The following is a 19,939-nucleotide window of genomic DNA, read 5'->3' on the forward strand; positions in this document are numbered from 1 at the left end:
ACCCATGTAGCAAATTTTTGCTATTTAGAGGAAACAAAATGACACTAGCATTTGAACATTTTGAACTCAACAAACCTAGAAAAATAACATTTCAAACCCAAAAAAAAATTAAATAAATGTATAGAACTCCTAATCGCCACTACTGGACCATGATCGACCATCTATGAACCTTTTCATCCCACCACCTTTGTCAAATTGCAGAAAAAGAAAAAAAGAGTAGATCCAACAAATCGTTACTTCAAAGTTAGTAAGAAACATTGAGTTTTGAAATAAAATCTAAAATGACTGCCAATGAAAAATCAATACCCAGAAAAAATAAAACTTAAGATTCAAATTTGTGTAGAAATAAAAAATTTGACAGATTTAGTGGTGATGATTAATGAATGATTTCATGGATTTGAAAAAGAGAATTAGTGAGAAAAAAAGAAAAAACATCAAGAAACAATGGAAAGCTTACCTGCTGTGACCTTCTAGTTTCGACTGAATAAATCGATGATCAAGGACGGCAAGGACCTAGTGGGTGTCGCCTGGGGTAAACGATGGCCACACCTGGAGAATAAAGCTTGTCGCTGCTCATCGAACCTGGAGAAGAAATGGCAGTGTTGCATGAGAAGAAATAGGGAGAGAGTGGCTCGATGCTAGGAGTTTCGGGGTCGGGGATCACCGGAGTTAGGTCGGTACATGAGGTCATGGGGTTGTGATAGCCAAAGTAAGGTTTTGTTTCCTTCAGAATTTTTCAAGAGAGAACAAAGGGGTAGGCGGCTAGGGTTTTTAGTTTTATGGATGATGGAGAGAGAGAGCTATTATATATTAGGTTTCTCTTTTTTTTTAATAAAAAAATGTACAAACTTCTTTTTTTAACTTTTTATTTATTTTATTTACTTATTAATTACAGTATTTTTTTTTTAAAAAAATAGGATTATGATATAGTGACGCGCCAAGTGTGTCGGAATACATTTACCCAGTCACGCCTGGCGCGTCACTATAGGCCAATATTTTTTAAATTAATAAAAATTTTTAAAAAATTATTTTAATCTTTAGTGACACTCCATATTTTTAGTGACACACATTACAAGAGGCTAACACCAAATGTTTAGAGTCTCATGATGCATGTCACTAAAAATTACTCCTAACTATTTAGTGACATGCTTTTTTATGCGTGTCACTAAATAGTGTCACTAAAATGTCAAATTGTAGTAGTGTATGTAGAATTTTAACTGGAAAACCACTTAAAAAACCCTGTGTTCATATATTAGTTTTTCGATAGCTTTTATTTTTTTTTTGTTGAATTATTATCGTGAGGCTCAAATTTGGTTGACGAAAATCTACGTTAACAGTTTGGTGCTTTCATTGAGAGCCTCTGTACAAAAAGCTCAAAAAAAAAAAACCCTCCCTTCTTTTAAAGAAAAACCTTTTCCTTCATGGCTAAAAATCCAGAGAATATCAACACCCCACATGAGGAAACTAACCATCGTTCTAGAAAAGAGCCCATGGGCTCCAGAAGATCTACCAATCCGTAGTCCAGAAGTACCACTAATTCCAGGAGGGCTCAACCTGAGGGTGGCCCCAGTGCTCGGACCGCACGTCCCCAGAGAACTAAACCCGACGTTGGTCCTAGTACGCGGACAACCGCTCGAGGAGAACTCAGCGTGCGAATGGTCAGAATCTAGGGACGAGGGATGAAGAGCTCAACTGTGGAGGTTCCCAATCTGTGGGAGAAAGAACTTATGAAACGAAAAGTCTTCGCCTGAGACGCCGTCTGGAAGAGGCGTAGCGTCGAAACGCTAAGTTAGAACGTGAGACAGCCTCGACTAGGGCGACGTAGGGGACGAACGCTCAAAATCAACCTGAACCTGGAGTGAGAAGACCAGGAGGGAAACCTCGTGGCTCACGAACCAAGAGACAGGAAAAGGCCCTGGAAGAACAACCCGGGGAAAATGAGACACCCCTTAAGAATCAGGATGAATAGCCAGAAAGGAGACAATCGGAAACTGATGAACGAGAAATCTCTCATGAAAATGAGGAGGATCTTGGAACTCAACCGGGAGAACAGAGATCACCTGCTAGGAATCGTATAGAGCGAGGACTCGTATGTACCCTGATGGGGGAAAGACGACAAACCGCTCTCGGGAGGAAAGAACAAAGCATGAAGAAGCAAGTTTGACTTCGAGACAATCCAGAATCCATAGCTTATCAACTCGAAGAGGAGAAAGTACTCAACGAGCTAATGATCAAGAAAGTATGGGAGCAAGTAAATCCGTGAGCCACTTAAAGACAAAGTCTATGAGTAGGAGCGGTCTATGAGTAAGACGAGATCTCCCAGCAATTACTCCCAACCAGATCTGGGAGAGCACTTGAATTAGAAGAAACCTGACCTTCACCAACAGCTTGGTCCAAAGCAAGAGGATCCAATCCAATTGTAGATAAACGAGCTGGAGGACAAGTTCAGGAGATATCAAGTGGGGGAATTAAGAAAATCATCTGGATACAATTCTGACGAGGAGCTTGAGACGTATAACCCAAATATTATGAATACCCCTTTCCCTTCGGGATTCAAAAACACGTATGTCTCGTCCTATGATGGAACCACAGATCTGGTCTCGCATTTGAGTAACTTTAACACAATAATGCGAGTGAGTAACGTGACGAAAAATTTATGCTGTATTTTGTTCCCCACCTCGCTTGTTGGAGCAGCTAGTAGCTGGTTTAACAAGTTTACTCATCATTCAATAATTTCCTGGGAGCAGCTATCCAGGGATTTGAAGAAGCGATTCCAAACCACTAGGGATAGGCGACCCAAAGCGGCCTCGCTAACCAATATAAAGCAGCAGCCTGACGAAACAATTAAGGAGTACTTAAGTCGGTTTAGCACAGCTGCCGCTAGGCTTAGAAACTTGGATGACAACACGCAACTTACAGCCCTTCAGGCGAGGATCTCCACTGATCCATTAACTGTCGGGGGCGAGTTGTGGGATGATTTACAAGGATGTCCAGTAAGAAGCATCACTGAGTTCAACTAGAGGGCTCAGGTGTTTGTCTAGAAGGAAGAAGCTCGAAAGTAAATGAACTTGTTGAAAACAAGCTCGGGAGGTAAACCCAACAATGTTTCAATCGGGACTACTTCCACAAGAATTAATAACTTGGGGGCTTCTGGTCCGAAAATAAAGGACGGAATTAGGCAACAGTCGAAGGTTAGAAAGAAACAAAAGAAGCATGAAAAATACGTGCCAGTGTATACTATTTATACCAAGCTTAATGAAACTCGGGAAAATATTTACCTCGCACATGAGTAGAAGGTAGCCTTCTGCAAACTCGAGCTTATGAGGAATTCGAGGAGCAAAAGAGATCCTAACAAATATTGTAAATTACATAAAGATATTGGGCATACGACCGACGAATGTCACCAATTGAAAGATTAGATAGAGAGTCTCATCTCTCGTGGTCATTTTAAACAGTATGTGAACAGACAAGGCTAGGGATACAACCAGCCCAGTCAGCCTAATAACCTAAACAACCGGGCGTTACAACCTATTCTTGAGGAAGGAGAGGACATCCTGGTTATTTCGGGAGGGCCGCATATCGCAGAGGAATGCAATAACGCTCAGAATAGATATGTGAAGGAGATAAAGTACGAGTAGTCAGTCTTTGCCCCAAAACCGTCCAAGAAGGTGAAAACTGAGGAACACCGCATTACATTCACAGAGGAAGATGAGAAGAACGTGAGATATCCTCACGTCAATCCGCTGGTCATAACAATTCAACTCGCCAATAAGAGGATTGATGTCGCCCAATTAGTTACACTCCGGCCGCGGTAGTAAATGGGCTGTATGTCGTATCCATAGGGAGGAAAAGTACACTCAAAAGGACAGTTAGTAATTTCACGAGCATAAAACAAGAACCTTGAATGTGACGAGAATATTGAGAAAATGATTTTAAAAAATTAAACAAGTAATTAAAATGAGAAATGATCAGAAAATGATTATGGAAGACACAAGCTTCGTACATGCAATTATATTTTCCTAATAAATTTATTCTTTAAACTTAACTATAATTCTACGCCATTAATTATAGTTGAAAAATGTGTATATTAAGCTCACTAAAAAAATATGTTCTATAATTAAATTAATACTACTTCTAAAAATGCTATCATATTATATAATTTAAATCAACAAAATACCACCGGAAAAATGCAGTAAAAATCATATAATATAATAAACACCCTAATAATTAATAGCCTAACTTACATAAGAAAAGCATGACTGAACTTATATAAAAGGTACTATTAAATTTAAAGTGCAATTTAGAAGAAGATAAATTTAATATAACAGATGTGAAAATGAAGAACAAAGAGAATCAATATATTAGAAAAATAAAAATTGCATGAACTTACACTTGCGTCTTGCCAAAGAAATTAGCCTAGAAAAGGCATTGTCTTTGTAACGCCCTAAATAATTAGGCATGCTACCCAAAAATGCGTATGAAACCCTAATCTCCTAAACGGGATTACTAATCAAAATACCGCAGAATTTAAACTTTTACAATAAACAGAATGAAAATAAACTTGTAATATATTTAAACTTTTAAAATAGTTGGGATCCCGAAAATCTTTAGAAACTTAATTAGAAGTCTTTTCTTTCTAGCCGACCTAAGCGGCAAAACAGAATTCAAAAGTTCAACACTAATAGACCCACAACTCGCTTGGTCTGATATGGCATGAACATGTACATCCTTCCCCCTGCTCTTGAAACTCATGGCTGATCAACTAATTCCTTACCCTTTCCTGCACATTAGAGTTCCCGTGAGCCAAGCCCAGCAAGACAGTATAAATCATAACAATTATAATATGCTCATCATACTATATAATAGATATGCCATTCACATACGTCTGTATGATACAGACTTGATTATTACACCAACATGCCCATTTATATCTACGTGGCGTAGACCTATGTGTTGCACTAACACATCAATTTAAATCTACATGACGTAGACCCACGTGTTGCTCTCACACGTCTAAATACATTAAGCCCTTAGAAGTGGTTCATCTTGGTTATGAGTACCGAGTCCAACCTGATTATGCCTTGAGCGCATAATCCCTAAATCTAATTTCAATTAACATGGCATGGCATTTATACACATATATCACTAGGGTAATAACCCTCGGCTATTAGACCGTTCCTCTTAGGGTAATAACCCTAATCCCGATTACTAAACATTCATGCATATCATTCTCAATATAAGCACCACTGCGCATACTCTGTGTGCTAATCACTGTCTTACCTGATGTCCCGCAATAGTAGAGATTCTAAAACCCCGGGTGCTCCTCACCACGTTCCGGTAATCCTAGTCACAATACCGAGATTTACACAAATAGGGTTAATCCCTAAATCGAATTCCACAAAAATATAAAATTGGCATCCAAATAATAGATAATCACATAGAGCTCGAAAAGAGCTTTCCAACGGTATAAAGAACATCCCAAACGAAGTCCCGAGTCAAAAGTTATGGCCAAAACAAAATGAGGAAAAACATATTTTCTCACTGCCAAACACAGTCGCGACGGCCAGAAATCCCGTCGCGAGGACTGGGTTCAGAACACGCAAAAACTCCATTTTTAAGGCCTAAACTTGCAAACTTTTCCTAAATTTTGAACCCCAACCAAACTGAGGGTAAAAACGCATATTAAGGCTCAAAAATCACAACTCAAATGCATCTAAACTAAGATTCAAACAACAAACAACATAAGCTCCAAACAAGAGCAGGATTCTCCAAGAACCCAACCTCAAGAGCTTAAAAGCTTCACCAAAATTCTCAGCCCACAATAAAAACAAATTCACAGCTAAACTTACAATATAACAAATAGGATCATTAGCAAATAATAGATGCTCAAATAATGCATTTCATTCATCAAAATCCCATAGCAAAAGCCAAAAATTCAGATTGCATAAATGACTCAAAAATCATGCTCAACTCATAAAAATCTCAAGTTCAAAAACATGAACTCAACCCAACACAAACTTAATAAAAATCCAGCAGCATAACACCATTTTAACATGAAAATCCAACCTAGAAATTCCATACAATCTCTGCCCAAGCTCAACAACAAAGCATACAACAAATAGAAGCTCAATTTCCACAAGATTAACATCAATTCACTCATCATGCAACAAGAACATTCAAAACTCAAAGAACATGCTTTTTACCCTAAGAATTTCAACATTTAGTTTCAAATAAATCAGCAAGAAGCTACCTTAATTCCTTGCACAAGCTTAATCCCAATCTTCAACACAATTCTTCCAAATCCACACTCTTAATTCAAGCTAGAACACACCAAATTCAAGTCTCAAAATTTGAGAGGGTTTGAGAGAGGGAGAGGGCTCTGGTGAGAGAAGCAAATATACAGAAAATTACTTTGATTTTCTTAATAAAATCCCATTTCCAAATACAATAATAAGAGGTCAAATGACCAAAATGCCCTTAGGGCCAATTAATCATACTTACACATTTCAAGGGCAAAATTACAATTTCACACCCAATTAATTCCCAAATAAATTTCAGATTTCATAATATCAAATATAATGCTAATTAATTAAATCCAATTTGCATTTCGGCCCCAAACCCGGTTCGGCCTGAAATACCCGGTTGTGACTATACCGCGCCAACCTATCAGAACACACCTGAAAAAACAACACATGCATACTATATAATAATATAGTTCTATTAAGCACGTAATTAAATTAACTTCATCATTTTACCCTTCTCGTGTCATAATTACTAAAATGCCCCTAGCTCACCAACGGGGTATTAACATAATAAAATTCATATAATTTCACATATATTGAACTATATAATAATATAATTCCTCAATTATACATAATTATCTAGTTAGGGTTTGTCTAATCCTTTTTCTTAATTCCAAGTATTACAATTACCCCCTCCTTATAGAAATTTTGTCTCAAAATTTACGTGAACAACTCTGGATATTTCTGTTGCATATCCGTCTCGAGTTCCCAGGTTGCCTCATCTACTTTACTGTTCCTCCATAGTACTTTCACCAGTACCACAGTCTTGCTTCTCAAGACTTTCTCTCTTTTATCAAGTATCTGTACTGGTTGTTCCTCGTATGATAAATCTGGCTGGAGTTCCAATGCTTCATAACTCAGAACGTGGGACGAGTCTGAGACGTACTTCCGAAGCATTGAAACATGAAACACATTATGTACAGCTGCCAGCGCTGGGTGCATAGCCAACCTGTACGCTACTTTCCCTATCCTCTCAAGGATTTCAAAAGTTCCAATGAACCTCGGGCTAAGCTTTCCTTTCTTCCTAAAGCGTTTTATGCCTTTCATCGGAGATATTCAGAGAAATACCATGTCCCCGACCTGAAAATCAATATTTCGACGCTTTGGATCATCATAACTCTTCTGCCTACTCTGAGTCGCGAGCATTCACGCTCTAATCTTGTCAACTGCCTCACTTGTTTTCTGAACAGCTTCGGGACCCAAGAACTTTCTTTCACCCACTTCATCCCAGTGAATGGGCGATCTACACTTTCTTCCATATAAAAGTTCATAAAAGCCATCCCGATTGTTGCCTGATAGCTGTTATTATAAGAGAACTCGATCAGGGGAAGGTACTTTACCCATGATCCTTCAAAGTCAAGCATACATGCCCGAAGCATGTCTTCAAGAATCTGTATTGTCCTCTCGGATTGTCCATCCGTCTGAGGATGAAAAGCTGTGCTAAACTTTAACTGAGTACCCATAGCTCGATGCAAACTCTCCCAGAATCTTGATGTAAACTTTGGATCTCTATCCGACACAATGGACTTTGGGACACCATGAAGACGAACAATTTCTTTGACATATGACTCAGCATACTGGTCAATGGAGAAATTCGTCCGAACAGGTAAAAAGTGAGCAGACTTTGTAAACCTGTCCACTATGACCCACACAGAGTCAAATTGTCCTGTGGTTTTAGGCATACCTACCACAAAGTCCATAGCAATATCCTCCCATTTCCACTCTGGTATATTTAGTGGTTGCAGTAACCCTGCAGGTCGCTGGTGCTTAGCTTTCACTTGCTGACACGTAAGACACTTTGCAACATATTTAGCGATGTCATTCTTCATGCCTTGCCACCAAAACTTGGCTTTCAGGTCCTGATACATCTTTGTTGACCCTGGATGAACTGAATAAGGAGTCGTATGAGACTCATCCATGATCTCTTTCTTGATGTTCTCATCCATGGGCACACAAACTCGATTCCCAAATCTTAACATTCCCATTTTATCCACTGAGAAATCACTAGCTTTCCCAGCCGAAACCCTAGCTAGGGTTTTTGTCAATTCTGAATCTTGCTTTTGTGCTTCTTTAATTCTCTCTAGAAGAGTTGATTGCAGAGTAATATTAGCCAATTGCCCCACAACCAACTCAATCTAAGCTCGAGTCATTTCATTTGCTAACTGTTGAGAGATTTGCTTCACAGTACTCAACTGACTCTGACCCTTTCTAGTTAAGGCATCTGCAACCACGTTGGCCTTACCAGGGTGATAAAGGATTTCACAATCATAATCCTTCACCAACTCTAGCCAACGCCTCTGTCTCATATTCAGGACTTTCTGGGTAAAGAAGTATTTCAGACTCTTATGATCAGTGTATGTCTCACATTTCTCACCATAAAGGTAATGCCGCAAAATCTTTAGCGCAAATACCACTGCTTCGAGTTCTAAATCGTGAGTAGGGTACCTCTGCTCATACTCCTTTAACTGCCGAGAAGCATAAGCTATTACCCTCCCAGCCTGCATAAGCACACAGCCGAGACCCTGTCTCAAGGCATCACAATATACCACAAACTTTTCCTTATCTGAAGGAAGAGTTAGTACAGGAGCGGTAATCAAGCGTTGCTTTAACTCCAGGAAACTTTTCTCACACCGATCATTCCAAACAAACTTCTAATTCTTTTAGGTCAGCTCCGTTAAGGGTACATCAATCTTTGAAAAACCCTCAACGAACCGACGATAATAACCAGCTAAACCCAGAAAACTTCTGACCTCAGTAGCTGATTTCGGTGCTGGCCAATCCCGTAAAGCTTCAATTTTGGCCGGATCCACCATGATCCCATCTTTATACACTATGTGCCCCAAAAATGAGACACGAGATAACCAGAATTCACACTTTTTGAACTTAGCATAAAGCTTGTGATCCCATAACCTTTGCAAAATTGCTCTGAGATGCAACTCATTCTCTTTTTCTGTCTCAGAGTACACCAAAATGTCGTCAATAAATACAATCACAAACCTATCCAGGTAATCCTTAAACGCCAAGTTCATCAAATCCATGAATGCTGCCGGGGCATTAGTGAGTCCAAAAGACATCACAAGAAATTTATAGTGTCCATACCGAGTACGAAATGCAGTTTTCGGGATATCTTCCTCTCGAATTCTCAGCTGATGATAGCCTGAGCAAAGATCAATCTTGGAAAAGACCATCTTCCCCTTCAGTTGATCAAATAGATCATCAATTCGAGGTAAAGGATACTTGTTCTTAATGGTAAGCTTGTTCAACTCCCGGTAATCAATACACATTCGCAGGGTTCCGTCTTTCTTCTTCACAAACAAAACCGGAGCACCCCAAGGTGAGTAGCTCGGTCTGATGAATCTCAGATTCAATAACTCTTGCAATTGTATCTTCAATTCCTTCAACTCAGCTGGAGCAATTTGGTATGGTGCCTTAGATACTGGATCCACTCCCGGAACCAATTCAATAACAAATTCAATCTCCTAGGTAGGTGGCAATCCCGGCAAGTCTTCAGGAAATACATCAAGGAACTCGCATATCAATCTCGTATGTTCAGGCCCTGATGTCACATGTTGGCTGGTATCCACTGCATTGACTATGAACCCCAGACAGCCTCTACCCATTAGGTCCTTAGCTTTCAACAGTGATATTCTCGGTATGTGTGCCCCCTGAACCTTACCCACAAACACCGTTGGGTTAGCACTATCGGGCTCAAATACTACCATCTTCCGTTTACAGTCAATCGTCACTCCATACTTAGACAAAAAATCCATTCCCAGGATTATGTCAAAATCAGATAATTGTAACTCAATTAGATTGGCGGTCAACTCACAACCGTCAATCCAAAAAGATAAAGACCGAATCCACCTTGTGGACACTATCAGGTCTCCCGAGGGTAACAGGGTTCCAAACCCTGAAGCATAAATATCACATGGCTTGTGAAAACTTTCTATCACTCTACTCGATATATATGAATGAGTAGCTCCCGAATCAAATAACACAGTATATGAACAACCATTAATAGACAACTGACCTGTCACAACTGACAGACTAGCATCAGCGTCAGCCTGAGTTATAGTGAAAAGCCACCCTGGGTTCTGAGGAGTATTCTTCTTAGGCTCCTCTTTCTTGGCTTGGGGACAATCTCTGATAAAGTGGCCCACCATGCCACACTGGAAACATGCCTTGGCTCGACACTCACCAGGGTGATGCTTCTTGCATTTAGGACACTTGGGATATAATCGGAATGAGGACCCGCGACCCTGACGACCACCTCTATTTCCCCAAAACTTTCTATTTCCCCCTGATGCTCAGGAAGCCTCAGCCTTCTGCTTGTGCTCAGGGTTGCCACTGTCGGTCCCCTTCTTGATATTACAACTAGCAGGAGGATTTGATGTCATGACGGCATCCTTTGCAGCCTACTCTTTCATTACTTGCTGCTCGGCCTCCTCAGCAATTAAGGCCAAGTCTACCACTCTCTTATACAGAGTGTCATGTGATGTGGTAATTTTCAAGTCCCGACTGATTGTAGCATTCAGTCCTCGAACATACTTCTGTTTTCTGGTGAAATCTGTAGGCACCAGATCACCAGCAAATTTTGACAACCGATCAAACTCCAAAGTATACTAGGCCACAGACATCTTTCCCTGAGTCAACTTCACAAAATCTTCCTGATGTGAAGTCCTCACAGCAACATTATAAAACTTTTCCTCAAAAGGTTTCTTGAACTCTTCCCATGTCATCACACTATGTCCCACCATACGCGGGCATGGTCTTGAAACATGAAGGCCGCACAATTCACCCTTTCAGTTCCCGTCACCCCCATATTATTGAGGATACGGGTAACAGTGCTCATCCACTGATCGGCCTTAATAATATCAATACCTCCCAGAAAAGTCGGAGGTTGCAGCTTCACAAACCGCTCGAACACAGAGTCTCGGTGCGGAATAATATCCCCTTGGTTACCCACCACTGGCACAGGAGCTGGTGGTAACCCTTGATTAATTGGGGCAGCCTGTTGCCTCAAACGTTCCAACTCTTCTTCTTGACGAAGTATGACACTTCGCATTTCATGAAACATCTGCTGCCAGTTAATAGGAAGATTAGCATTAACAGCCCCCGCATTATCCCCCGAATTTTGTGGAGGTGGAGGCGGTCCTGGTGGATTGGTTCGGGTAGCCCCGGGCTCTACTTGCTTGCCCTGTGGTCTAGATGATTGCAGAGGGTCCATTACTAGTACCCCTTTAATCAACAACCCCAGCGAGTTAAGCACCAAAACCACACTTACACACTTATTTCCTTAAACCCTAACTCAACTATTTATCTTATAAAATAATCACATAAACAAATAACATTTAAAGCATGGCATCACATAACACATACATACTCTAGATGCTTGCATACTGCCTAAAATTGAAAGCGGTAAGAAGATGATCACACATACAGTCAAGTATTTACTCTCAATACTTACTGCACCATGAGTCGAGCTTATCCCTAACGACGAATGTACATGTTCGGCCGGTCTATAGGAAGTTTAAAAACCTTGGCGCTTTGATACCAAATTGTAATGCCCTAAATAATTAGGCACGCCACCCAAAAATGCTTATGAAACCCTAATCCCCTAAACGGGATTACTAATCAAAATAGCGCAGAATTTAAACTTTTACAATAAACAGAATGAAAATAAACTTGTAATATATTGAAACTTTTAAAATAGTTGGGATCCCAAAAATCTTTAGAAACTTAATTACAAGTCTTTTCTTTCTAGCCGACCTATGCGGCAAAACAGAATTCAAAAGTTCAACACTGATAGACCCACAACCCGCTTGGTTTGATATGGCATGAACATGTACATCCTTCGCCCTGCTCCTGAAACTCATGGCGGATCAGCTAATGCCTTACCCTTTCTTGCACATTAGAGCACCCGTGAGTCAAGCCCAGCAAGACAGTATAAATAATAACAATTATAATATGCTCATCATACTATATAATAGATATCCCATTCACATACGTCTGTATGACACAGACCTGATTATTATACCAACATGCCCTTTTATGTCTACGTGGCATAGACCTATGTGTTGCACTCACACATCAATTTAAATCTACATGACGTAGACCCACGTGTTGCTCTCACACGTCTAAATACATTAAGGCCTTAGAAGTGGTTCATCTCGGTAATGAGTACCGAGTCCAACCTGATTATGCCTTGAGCCCATAATCCTTAAATCTCATTTCAATTAACATGGCATGGCATTTATACACATATATAACTAGGGTAATAACCCTAGGCTATTAGAACATTCCTCTTAGGGTAATAACCCTAATCCCGGTTACTAAACATTCATGCATATCATTCTCAATATAAGCACCACTGCGCACTCTATGTGCTAATCACTGTCTTACCTGATGTCCCGCAATTGTAGAGATTCCAAATCCCCGGGTGCTCCTGACCAGGTGCAGGTAATCCTAGTCACAATACTGGGATTTACACAAATAGGGTTAATCCCTAAATCTAATTCCACAAAAATATAAAATTGGCATCCAAATAACAGATAATCACATAGAGCTCGAAAAGAGCTTTCCAACGGTATAAAGAACGTCCCAAACGGAGTCCCAAGTCAAAAGTTATGGCAAAAACAAAATCAGGAAAAAATATTTTCTCACTGCCAAACCCAGTCGCGACGGCCAAAAATCCTGTCGCGACGACTGGGTTCAGAGCACCCAAAAACTCCATTTTTAAGGCCTAAACATGCCAACTTTTCCTAGATTTTGAACCCCAACCAAACAGAGGGAAAAACGCATATTAAGGCTCAAAAATCACAACTCAAATGCATCTAATTTAAGATTCAAACAACAAACAACATAAGCTCCAAACAAGGGCAAGATTCTCCAAGAACCCAACCTCAAGAGCTTAAAAGCTTCACCAAAATTCTCAGCCCACAATAACAACAAATTCACAGCTAAACTCACAATATAACCTATAGGATCATTAGCAAATAATAGATGCTCAAATAATGCATTTCATGCATCAAAATCCCATAGCAAAAGCCAAAAATTCAGATTGCATAAATGACTCAAAAATCATGCTCAACTCATCAAAATCTCAAGTTCAAGAACATGAACTTAACCCAACACAAACCTAATAAAAATCCAGCAACATAACACCATTTTAACATGAAAATCCAACCTAGAAATTCCATACAATCTCTGCCCAAGCTCAACAACAAAGCATAACAAAAAAGAAAAGAAAGAAAAAAAAAGTTTGTAGTATTTTTTTTTTCTGGCTCCTAGAATAAATGTAAAAGATTGTCTAGTTTTGTTCAAAAATCCTGAAAAGCTGGTTTGTGGTACTCTTTATGGTGGTTGTCCAAATAGTTCATAACCTATCTTCGTTTCAATGTTTATTCAAATGTTTGTCCTAAATTAATCTATCCATTTCGAGTGCTCACCTTTCAATTTCGAACTCCATGAGTGAAATCCTTAGCCATGAATAAATATTTTCAAACACCTATGAGGCTAATGGAGTTGAGACTTTTGCTTGGTATATTTTTCGAAAGCATCTATGTGTTATGGTTTGCGGTAAGAAGGTCCAAGTTTGGTGCACACACTCACAACTCTAGATTTATTCAAGGTAATTTTGTATAGTTTTTATTGGCTTTTTACTAACATTTTGCTTGAATATTTGTGCTATTTTTAGAATTTTTGACATATAAAAATATCACGTTGACATTCTTTTCGCTTGAATTGCTAGAGACTAGCAATAAGCTTGTTTGGGGTTGTGATCAGTGTGTAAAATTTCATATTATTAAGTGTAATTCGATGAATAATTAGAATTAAATTATCCATTTTGATGAGTTTACTTGCCAAAATTATTTAACTTCGAAATATTTTACTTAATCTAATTTTGTGTTATTTTTCAGATTTCGTACACAAATTGGTACAATTGAAAGTAAAGAATGCGAGCCCAAATGAATTGGTTAAAGTCCATCCGCATCCCAATTGGATTTCATTTCAAACTCATGAAGACCCAACATAATAAAACATTGTTCCGCTAGTTAATTGGAGGCCCAAGTCATCTGATGTGATTCAAGAAAAAGCCTTACTCATTAACTCATTGATATTCGCCACAACGAGTCTAAGCCGAGATATATGCAATTCATGTGCCACGTTTCGTAATAACTCACATGCCATAATCTCAGTTCAACATGATCCCATTACAGCCATCTCCAGCTAATCAATTATCCCACTATACTATGCACGTAAATATTAATTCTAGGAGCAAATCATCACTATAAATATTAGCCCTTTGGAAATGTGAAGGGCATCAGATTTTACCTAGAGTTATTATACAAAATTTTTGTCCTTTTATTCTTCTTTATTTTACTTTATTAATTTTGGTGTAAAGACTGTAATACCCGAAATTAAGAAAAAGGATTAGCAAAACCATAACTAGATAATTATGTATAATTGAGGAATTATATTATTATATAGTTCAATATATGTGAAATTATATGAAGTTTATTATGTTAAGACCCCGTTGGTGAGCTAGGGGCATTTTAGTAATTATGACCCGAGAAGGGTAAAATGATGAAATTAATTTAATTACGTGCTTAATAGAACTATATTATTATATAGTATGCCTGTGTTGTCTTTTCAGGTGTGTTCTGACAGGTTGGCGCGGTATAGTCACAACCGGGTATTTCGGGCCGAATCGGGTTTGGGCCTGAAACGCAAATTGGATTGAATTAATTAGCATTATATTTGATATTATGAAATCTGAAATTTATTTCGGAATTAATTGAGTGTGAAATGGTAATTTTGCCCTTGAAAACGTGTACGTATGATTAATTGGCCCTAAGGGCATTTTGGTCATTTGACCTCTTATTATTGTATTTGGAAATGGGATTTTATTAAGAAAATCAAAGTAATTTTCTGGTTATTTCCTTCTCTCACCAGAACCCTCTCCCTCTCTCAAACCCTCTCAATTTATGAGACTTGAATTTGGTGTGTTCTAGCTTGAATTAAGAGTGTTGATTGGGAAGAATTGTGTTGAAGATTGGGATTAAGCTTGTGCAAGGAATTAAGGTAGCTTCTTGCTGATTTATTTGAAACTAAATGTTGAAATTCTTAGGGTAAAAAGCATGTTCTTTGAGTTTTGAATGTTCTTGTTGCATGATGAGTGAGTTGATGTTAATCTTGTGGAGATTGAGCTTCTATTTGTTGAACTTTTTCTTTTTTTTTTTTTTTTGAACAAGAGGCAACATGTAATGATGGAAATGTTGCTCTTGTTTCTTTTTTTTTCTTTTCTTCTTTTTTTTTTTACAACAAGAAAATAATTACAAAAAGGCTCCCTAATAAGATTGTCTATAAAAATTATCCCTTAAAGCAACATCCAATCAAACCCTAATACCATGTCCAAAATAATTATAACCATTTTCAAGAATCAATAAAAATTCAAAAGTTGCTTTCTCAAATCTCGCCACTCACAAAAACATGAACACTTAAACTTTGTATCTTTTCTAAGCAAATATGTGCTAACAACCATCTTACCACAAAGTTTGGCATGTGCATTTTGTATCTCTTGAAAAATTATAAGTAACGAAGATAGCGAAAATTGGCTTAAAAATAACATTTTACAAGAATATATGAGTAATTTTTGTAAAATTTGACCATGAAAATATTAATATGACAAAAATTAAGAAACATGCTTGAATATATCCAACATCCCCAACTAAAATCAAACAGTGTCCTCAATGTCTAAAGATATAAAAATTAAAAGAATAGGGAAAGAGAACATCTGGAGAGTAAACAACCATGGATAGTAGCAATATTGATCCTCTAAAAACATAAAAACTGAAATACAAAAAAATAATGATAACAAAGAAAATAAATAGCGAATAAAATATAAACATAAACATAAATAGAAACAACTTGATCATTCTGGGTAGGCCAGAGTCACAAAGGTGATCTCCTCAGGTAAGCCTACCCTCTTACCAAAATTTGTCAATATCGCACATGGACCCGAAGAAGCATTTCATAGATCGGGTCTAGAATCGCAAATTCTCATATTGCGACGGTGATGCTCCATCTTGGGACATCTCAAGAATAGAAGAAACATTGGCTTCCTTAGGTGGATAAAGCATATTTTTAGTATCAAAGTCATGGAGGAGAGCATTTAAAGAATCAGAATCATCATGAATAAGAACTTCCTCCTCAACAATTGTGTCTATCACGTCAGTATGACAGCAATCTTCCTCCTCGTCTGGTGGTTGTTTCGCAACATGAAAAATGTTGACCTCCATAGTCATATTCCCAAAAGATAATTTCATGAGACCATTCCTACAATTAATGAGAGCATTGGCTGTTGCAAGGAAAGGCCTACCGAGAATGATGGGAATTTTTGACTCAGTATTAACCTCAGACTGAGTGTCCAAAATTAAAAAGTCAGCGGGGTAATAGAATTTTCCAACTTTAATCAAGACATCTTCAACTATTCCTCGTGGCTTTTTGATTGAGAGGTCAGCCAATTGTAGCACCACAGATGTGGGATTGATTTCTCCTAAACCTAGTTGCAAGTAAATTGAATAAGGCATGAGATTAACACTTGCGCCTAAGTCTAGGAGAGCTTGACCAAATCCTTGTGTCCCAATTTGGCAAGCAATTGTAGGACAACCTAGATCTTTGTATTTGATCGGTATCTTTTGTTCGATCACCGCACTTACTTGTTCTGTCAAGAATGCAATTTTCTTGACATGGTGCTTACTTTTCATGGTGCATAAATCCTTGATGACCTTTGCATATGCTGGTACTTGTTTGATCACATGCAAGAGAGGCAAGTTGATCTTCACTTGTTTTAAATTTTCTAGGATTTCACCTTGATTTTCCAGTACCTTCCTAGTAGATTTCAAAGCCTGAGGGAAGGGCACCTTCATTGGAAGGTTCTGTGGCACATCATCATCTAGAGCGGGCATTGGTACACTAGTGGTCTTAGGTAATGGTGATACTGTACTTTGACCATTTCGAGTAGTAATGGCATTAACCCCTTTTAGATTAGAGTCTGAAGAAGTAGAGGTTTGTGCCATATGTTGCCCTTTGGGAGTGATTAGAGGTTGAGCAGGAAGCTTACCACGCTCTTGAATGGCTGAAGAATCATTTAACTTTGTTAATTGCATCTTTATGTCCTTCAATTCCTCTATCACCTGAGCAAAATAAGTCATGAACTCTAGTTGACAGTCTGTGAGAATTTTCATGGAATTCTAAAGAGAATTATTTTGTTGATTAGGTTTCCATTGGCTCCCAGATGCTTGATTTGGACTTGTATCCTTCCAACTGAAATTGGGATAGTTATGCCAACCAGGATTGTATGTGTTGGAGTAGGCATTTTAAGGCTTCTTGTAATCCCCTAAGGCATTACATTGTTCCTCATCTCCTCCCCTCAACATACTAAGATTAGGGCACTCTTGTGGTTGAGGATCTGTCCCTCCATAAATAAAGCATGGTTCTTGCTTTTCCACTTTTGCAACCATTTGGAGTGCTTTACCTTCTTGAGTTTTGAAAGCCTCAAATTGTTTTTTTAAAGCTTCAAGTTGAGCTTTCAAACTGTCCTCCTCCTTCAATTGGTAGACTCCGGCTGTTCGTGGCTTGTCCGTAGGACTTGGCGCACTCCATGTGTAGGATTTTTCAGAGATTTCTTCAAGATATTCCAAAGCTTCTTCAGGATCTTTCTGAAGGAAGTCGCCATTGCACATCATTTGTACGAATTGTCTTGTCGGCTGTGAGACCGTCGTAGAAATAACTGACAAGATGCCAACTTTCATTTCCATGATGTGGGCACTGGCCCATCAAATCTTTAAACCTCTCCCAGACCTGATGAAACGTTTCATGGTCCTTTTGGGTGAAGGTAGAGATTTTCCTCTTAAGGCTGCTAGTCTTATGGGGTGGGAAAAATTTAGAGAAAAATGCTTTTGTCATTTCTTCCCATGTCCCAATAGACCTTGGCCTTAAGGAATACAACTAGCTTTTGGCTTTGTCCTTGAGTGAGAAAGGAAAGAACTTCAATCTCACCAAGTTAATGATGTCAGCTTGGTTGTTGAATGTGGCCACCACCTCTTCGAAGGCCTGAATATGCACATATGGACTCTCATTTTCCATACCATGAAAGGTTGGTAAAAGTTGAATTGTGCCGGGTTTGAAATCGAAGTTGGGCATATTCATAGGATACATTATGCATGAAGGTGTGGCCGTACGCGTAGGATGTAAATAATCTTGTAGCGTTCTTGGTTGGACTTCATGTTGTTGAGCCATCATTGGCAGTGCAGGAAGTATGGGTGATGGTGGTGAATGAGAACGAGTGGAAGAAGACGATTTAGGAGAGTTTTTTAAAATTTCAATTTGTTGTTTTACAAATCTCCCTAATTTGTCTTATTTCGTGACATTCACTTTTTTTTTTTTTGTATTTTCACTTGTTAAATAATGTAAATTACAACTATGTAATAATGCAAGGGTATTCACATAAGATATTCCCAGGCCGATTGGGAAGGTTGCCAAGGTACCACTTCATCCCACACTTTTACTAGAACTCCCCGTTGGGTTTTGCGCCCTAAATAAAATCCATTTCAATATAATCAGATTTACTTATTAATAAAGATCAGAAATAACATTTTATGTTGCATTGTTCACATGATTTATTTCATGATTATATATATAATGTATGAATTCCATTTAAGTCCAGAACATATGAATTTGTTAATGATTATAGTGTTGTCAGCACAGTGGAATGTAATCTTAATTATGTGTTCGAAAGTTTATTCCTTGATTTGTCAGAACACTGGATTTAGACTGACATGGTATAATCAGCGATAGCTATTCTTACACCTTGGAAAAGTTTTATGTCCTTTCCAGGACATTGGCAAAGTTTACCAGTATCGGATGTATGGAGTATACATCGGAAGGGACCGATATTGAACTTTGATTAGATATATTAGAATTTATCGTAATATCTATTCAATTCAATATTGTTACGAAAATTCTGTTTATTACGCAAGTGTACGTATCAAGTAGTATCTCACGCAAGTGAGGTCGAACCACAGGGAATTGGATTAAGTACTACTAAACTATACTTATGATTCTATTTCGTAAAATAATAAATATGCGATTTAAAAGTAAATAATTCAGGAAAGTAAAGAGAAAATAGACGACGATTAATCAAGATGAGAGATTAGGGAGGTGAATCCTGTTGATAAGCTACCTATGTTAATACCTAATTGCTATCCTTATCTCAATATGAATGACAGATTATAAATTAACCTAACTCTTTTCAGATCTTTTAGGTTCTAAATCTTATGTTCTCTAATTAACTTCTTAACTAGATCAACACAAAATCAGCATTAAGCAATAATCTATTAGTCACTAAGGCTATGTAAATACTTTCGTTTTACATCAAAACCTAGACTATCCAAATTTTAGCATTCTCAATTCTCACTTTTCAGATTTCGAATTGAGATCATTAAACATGTAAAAGGTGATCAAGCTTGCACATGGAATTAAACACAAATAAAGATAGTATTCACACACAAGATGAAGAATGGCAATTATTTATTAACTAGGCATAAACTTAAACAACAATCATCATCCTCCCT

The 19,939-nt window shown here is 38.2% G+C and overlaps 2 protein-coding genes and 1 non-coding gene across 3 annotated transcripts; 2 read left to right on the top strand and 1 right to left on the bottom strand.

Moving 5' to 3' along the window:
- The first annotated feature begins 2,627 nt into the window (after positions 1–2,627).
- On the top strand, positions 2,628–3,020 carry LOC115699877 (uncharacterized). The gene has a single exon (XM_030627419.2). The coding sequence runs from the start codon at positions 2,628–2,630 to the stop codon at positions 3,018–3,020; it is 393 nt and encodes a 130-aa protein (XP_030483279.2).
- A 13,328-nt stretch (positions 3,021–16,348) lies between these two features.
- LOC133030367 (uncharacterized) lies at positions 16,349–17,551 on the bottom strand. Its single transcript, XM_061103099.1, has one exon. It carries the CDS (start codon positions 17,549–17,551, stop codon positions 16,349–16,351), a length of 1,203 nt encoding a protein of 400 aa, XP_060959082.1.
- A 566-nt stretch (positions 17,552–18,117) lies between these two features.
- LOC115701622 (small nucleolar RNA R71) lies at positions 18,118–18,224 on the top strand. Its single transcript, XR_004008615.2, has one exon. It is a non-coding gene; the product is annotated as a small nucleolar RNA R71 (small nucleolar RNA).
- The last annotated feature ends 1,715 nt before the right edge of the window (positions 18,225–19,939 follow it).

This window comes from Cannabis sativa, chromosome 8 (assembly GCF_029168945.1).
Source record: "Cannabis sativa cultivar Pink pepper isolate KNU-18-1 chromosome 8, ASM2916894v1, whole genome shotgun sequence".
Taxonomy (NCBI): domain Eukaryota; kingdom Viridiplantae; phylum Streptophyta; class Magnoliopsida; order Rosales; family Cannabaceae; genus Cannabis; species Cannabis sativa.